This window comes from Triticum urartu, chromosome 7, assembly GCF_003073215.2.
Source record: "Triticum urartu cultivar G1812 chromosome 7, Tu2.1, whole genome shotgun sequence".
NCBI lineage: Eukaryota > Viridiplantae > Streptophyta > Magnoliopsida > Poales > Poaceae > Triticum > Triticum urartu.
Genome location: NC_053028.1, coordinates 88,338,895 through 88,344,111, shown reverse-complemented (window position 1 = coordinate 88,344,111; position 5,217 = coordinate 88,338,895). Strand labels below are relative to the sequence as shown.

General features: G+C 41.7%; 1 protein-coding gene across 12 annotated transcripts; it reads left to right on the top strand.

Annotated features, from left to right (window-relative positions):
- Positions 1–927: 927 nt before the first annotated feature.
- LOC125521378 lies at positions 928–4,807 on the top strand. Of its 12 annotated transcripts, XR_007289226.1 has the most exons (9): positions 928–1,233; positions 1,368–1,470; positions 1,893–2,046; positions 2,264–2,558; positions 2,797–2,850; positions 2,972–3,143; positions 3,536–3,833; positions 4,244–4,340; positions 4,449–4,807. XR_007289226.1 is itself a non-coding variant. In XM_048686437.1 (4 exons), the coding sequence occupies exons 1-4, from the start codon at positions 1,189–1,191 to the stop codon at positions 2,429–2,431; spliced, it is 375 nt and encodes a 124-aa protein (XP_048542394.1). In that variant the 5' UTR covers positions 928–1,188; the 3' UTR covers positions 2,432–2,559. The 12 variants fall into 12 exon arrangements, 1 of the variants encoding a protein (XP_048542394.1); XR_007289221.1 differs by having other exon boundaries at positions 1,368–2,046; XR_007289220.1 differs by having other exon boundaries at positions 928–1,289; positions 1,368–2,046.
- Positions 4,808–5,217: the final 410 nt, after the last annotated feature.

Genomic DNA, 5,217 nt, shown 5'->3' with positions numbered 1-5,217 from the left:
AGTATATCATGAACTCACGTGAAGGGGTGGTCCACGTAAATTGGGTGTCAAACACAAGCAGAGTATCTAAGAGAATCAAATGTGCAAGACATAGAAAAATTGATGGCTATTGGAGCAGCAAGAAGCTTTCCAGGTATGCTCGATTCAATTGATTGCAAGCATTGACAAATGGACGAACTGATATGCGCAAGATGCACTAGTGTAGGAAGATATATAAAAGTCCTTTTCAAGATACCCCATATAAAAAAGGTATTAATTAAGATTGCATCCAAAATCAAATTTTAAAAATAATTAACAAGCAAGACGATAGCATATTTGAAGTCTACACATCTTTCTAAGAAAAATTCATATATAATATGTTAGATATTGATTTAGGATAAAAATATGAATATTCTAAAAAGTATTTGAATATGCTCGATAAAGAAATTAAACAAAAAACTGCACTAACCTGGGATCATTCGTGGAAGGGTCGCGCCCTAGCCATTGGGCTGCTTGCATGCTAGTAGGACATTCGTGGACCGCTTGCTAATGAACCCTGTCCGGTTTAGTGACTTGTAAAAATAATGTTTTTTTGACTTACGAGTGACATAGTGGGTAATTTATGGCAACTTCAGGATAATTTTGTTGACGTACCCTCAGAAACAATAACCCCTTTATTATACATTAGCAAAATTGCCCCAAAATTGCAAAATATTATCCATCAATACCATCTATAAGTTTTTTTAAATAAAAATGCCACCTATAAATGATAAAAAGCTTTTTCACACAGAGAAATCCATGCCTGGGCTGGCCCATGCAATAGGAATATTAAAACCATTCAGCTATGCATCAAAGGCGAGCGCTCGCGCTAGCCACGTCGGATAGGAAACGACAAACGAACGCGGCGGGATTGGTCAAGTCGCTCACACACACGGGATTGATCCCGGGTCTTCACCAGACTGCACGAGGCCACGAGGCCTTCCCTCTTTGCCGCTGCCGCCGCCTCCTCCTCCTCTTTTCCCTCGTTCTCCAGCCGCCGCCGCCGCCCCTGATCCTTCCTCCTCGGCTCTACCAACCCAATCCTCTGTCCTCTCTCCACTCCTCCTCCTCTCATAGGCCCTGCCGCCGCACACCGCTGCTCCCCCGTTGGCGGTGAAGGCCCTGCAGATCCAGCCGGGTTGGTCGCCGCCGTGCGCCCGCTCCGTCGTCATGGGTTGTCCCGTGCTCCCCTCCTCTACACGTCATCGCCTGAAGGTCACCGTTGCCGCCGCTGATTTACTCCCCCATTCTCCTCCACCATCGCTGTCCATGTGTGTCCGTCTCCAGGGATCCAACTATGGCCGCCTCTTTGTTTGCTTCCTTTTCTGATCATCTCGTCCACAACGCAGCGGTGGCCGCGGTGCGGACAATCGACGGAAAGTGGGTAGGAAAGGCCCGACAGTGGAGCCACGCGGAATGAGGCAACAGCGGCACAGGAGCTTCCCGGCGCAGGTCATCTTCCTCTCATTTGTCCTCCCCCATTCCCCTCCTAGATACTCATTGATTAAGAGGTACAAGTGGGTGGCCAGCTGCAATTTCTAGATGGAAGACATCTGGTTAAGATTTACTTTGGGTTCTTGATTCCATTTTCTCAATGGTTATTACTTATATGTAATTAGTACGTAAAATAACAATTTTTGTATACCATGTTTGTGGCTGAATGCATTGAGTTGCTGGAATTGTTTTATTAGATCACAGGCATTATTCAGTGCACTCTTGATTGTCTTACCAATGGTCCAAATAAATGCACAACCGGTGAAATTGACTGTGGTTTTGATTTACTTTTCTTACAATAGAGTAAATTTCATTATTTTTCAGTTTGGACATACTTCTATCGGTTTGCTTCTAATTGCAGCTTAATCTGTAATTTGTAGGCTTTGCACTACAGAGCAGTTGGTGGTAGGAAGGACAGAGGACGCGAAGAACTCATGGTTAGGTGTACGGCGAGGGGAGGAGGAGGAAGCACTTCTCTGACAAGATCCATAGCCACCACTTCATCATCGGCGGCAACCCTCTGTATTTCCAATGGTAAGGATACTGGATAGTGCCAATTTTAGGTGTGGTATACTCAAAATTTTGCTGTATCTTTTTTCACAAGTATTTGCAACGGTAAGGATAGTGGATAGTGCCAATTTTAGGTTGTGGTATACTCAAGATGAATTGGTTCTCTTAGGAGAAAAATAAGGAAGTCGGAGTTTTTGTGTTCTCATTTATAAGCTTGATTTTTTCCTAACTCATGATGCAGTGTAGTAATGTTATTCCGGACGCATGCGATTTACAAAATAAAAGGAGTAGCAAATATCATATACCTGGTTAAGGGACTGGCTGGTTTCTGATCCACTGCAAATTGAGCTTTCTTTTGTGAAGGAATATTACACTAAAAAAGTTGTCATCAGTATATATCTCAAGATGAATTGTGTCATGGGAGCCGATACGGCGGCAGACACAAGCAGAGCAAAGCGAAGCCGGCGCGACGGCCGGGCCCTCCAAGCACACAGCCACTGCCTCCTCGCCAAGATACGCTAGCCTGCATCTACAAGGTGAGTCCCCAACTGCAATTTTGTGAGCCCTCAACTGCAATTTGTTTCTAAAGATTTTTGAACAACATGACTGTACATCTACTCTAGCAATTTGTTATATTGGTCATATGTGTCCTATGGATGGTTTGGATTCCTATAATTAGGAAGATGTCGTATTTGGCTGTTTTTTTGTGCAATGACCAATTAGTTGTGCCATTTGCTTATCAGATTTTCATGCTATGGTGTTATTGCAATCCAGGAAAAAAGGAACTTGCCCGTATGGTGTTCACTAAAAAGAAGAATCTGCTAAAAGGTTGGTCCATGCTTATCTTCACTGATTACATCTTCTTTGTGGTTAACTGTGGTCACAATCATTGATTACCGCTAAAGGAATTATAAGTGAATTGTTTCTTTCTATCTATGTTTGTGTATAGGTTGGATGTGGGCTGTACGTGGACATGAACTTGTTCCTGGGATTCAGAAGGGAGCACGTGCCATGGAACTTCAAGAAGACGGAGAACCATGTGTACCTCCATGTCGTGCTTTGGCAGAAGCTGGATGCCGACGAGTCAGAACCTGCTGAAGAAGCCACTCTGCTCACCATTGGTATGACAGACTTGTCGCTCCTTATATCATGTATGTATCATCTGCTTCTATGGAGAGCCTATGGCCTATGTGAATAAATGCTTTGACATTGTAATATTTTCTGTTTGGCTCTGTTTGTTAATAATGATGGCAAGCAAAAACGGACATTTTAATGGATTCACATGGGTGTGTTATTTTGGAGCAGGTTGATCACGCTGCCCTGTTTGAACTGATATTATTCAGTCTCATCAACTCTGAATATGGTGTATGGTGTACTCACATACATGCCATCTATTGCCATAGTTGCAGACTTTGACACTTTTGGTGTTGCACCTATATGTAACCCTGAAAAAATATTCCAAGAATCTTCTTTGATATTATTTCTGATATTTTCATAATACATATGTTCTCAGGCGCTTTCCATGGGAAGTGATAGCAATGGAAGCGGAGCTGTAGCTCTTCTGAAAATTGCAAGGGTCTTTTCACACATCTATTCAAGCCCTAAGACCAGAAGCAAGTTTAATCTTCTCTTTGGATTAACATCTGGCGGGGTTATCAATTTTTGTTACAGTGGCTTGAAGTTTTGGCCAACATGTGTGTGATATTATTGACTATGCAATTTACTTGAATATCATTGGTTCCTGGAGCAATGATCTCTGGATGCATGTATCAAAGCCTCCAGAGAAGCCTTACATCAAGCAAATCTTTGAGGTACAGTAGCCATTTCAATTTTTTTGGTTCATAACTTTGATTACCTGCAATTATAAAGTCTTCTATAACTTGAAGTGTGTTTCCTTCAGAATTTTTCGGATGTCTCCAAGGAAATGGGCATTTCAGTCGCACAGAACATTAATGTGTCAAATTCTAGAGTGTGTTCTTGCCTTTTGAAGGATTGTATACCATCATTAGGATTGAATTCGATTAGGATTTCAGATAATCTGTCTTACATGGACCTACTGTCAGTAGTAGCACAATGGCATTATCATATCATGTGCCGCCCAGCGTGACAAACTAGCGGAGCGGTTCCCAGCCGAGCACGAAAAATAATAAACTTACACCAATCTTCGGTTTTCATGCTACAGAATTTGTGTGCTCATATAGTTGTATCTATGAAATCGCAGACTACATGTTGAACAAGTTTCAGATTGAGGAGAGCCTGGTCCCAAGATGTGCCTAAATTTGTACAGGGAATAAGGAACTACAATGGCCGGTCTGAAGGTATATATGTCCCACAACGCTTAGATTAACAAGTTTCTGTTAGTTTCATAGTATTTAAACTACAGGTTTTGTTTCTAATTTTTTTTCATAATCCTGTTGATGTGCCAGCTTATGGGCTACGATTTCGACTACGAGGATTCCACGCCAGCGTGCACGGTAAATTGCCATATGAGAAGTTGAAGCCGGACCATGTCCTGAGGAACCTACTGCTTTCGATGCCTCAAAATCCCTCTGATGTTTTTTGCTAATCGCATCAGCAAGGGGTCTGTGACAGTTAAATGCTTCAGCAGTTACAGTTTGTTGTTGCACTGTAGATATTCACCAACTCTGACGAGGCTCACGCGGCCGCCCTCCTCTTGGTTAACTCTGACATTCATTGTGCCATTTATATCAAAATATTGCATGGGTTTTTGTTGGTTGTTCAGGGACTAAGCTTATCTTGGTTAATGTGAATTTTAATTGTACTCTGGCTCAAGTGATTTTTTGATATAGTAACTAATTTCTGGTTCTTTTTGCTAAATTCTAATTTAAAAACAAAGTAGTAAGAAATCATGCATGATGTTTCAAGTAAAAAAATAAATAAATGCAGCCTCGAGTGCTGATCTATGAAATAGATACCATCAGGAAGGTCATGCCTTCAATTCATCATGCTCTTTGCATGCCTAATTTTCCTCTCATCCTCTTTTGTTGTATTCATAGTGTTCTTTTTTCTAGACAATGGTTCTGCATCTTTGCAGGAGGATTATCAGGCCTGAGTGACATTTGTGGAAAAAAAATCGTTCAAAGCTTGGTGTTCATTGCTGTTATTGTTCCTAATTTGAAGGGGACTGAGATTTCTACCTAGGAAATTCAAGTTGTGTTACCTTCAAATGATCGG

What these genes read in the sequence shown, in the direction of transcription:
- LOC125521378 (XM_048686437.1), top strand. Translation starts at nt 1,189, where the DNA reads ATGGGTTGTCCCGTGCTCCCCTCCTCTACACGTCATCGCCTGAAGGTC. An exon ending in CCTCCACCATCGCTGTCCAT is followed by an intron (nt 1,290 to 1,367) that starts GTGTGTCCGTCT and finishes TCCACAACGCAG; the next exon opens with CGGTGGCCGCGGTGCGGACA. An exon ending in ACAGGAGCTTCCCGGCGCAG is followed by an intron (nt 1,471 to 1,892) that starts GTCATCTTCCTC and finishes TGTAATTTGTAG; the next exon opens with GCTTTGCACTACAGAGCAGT.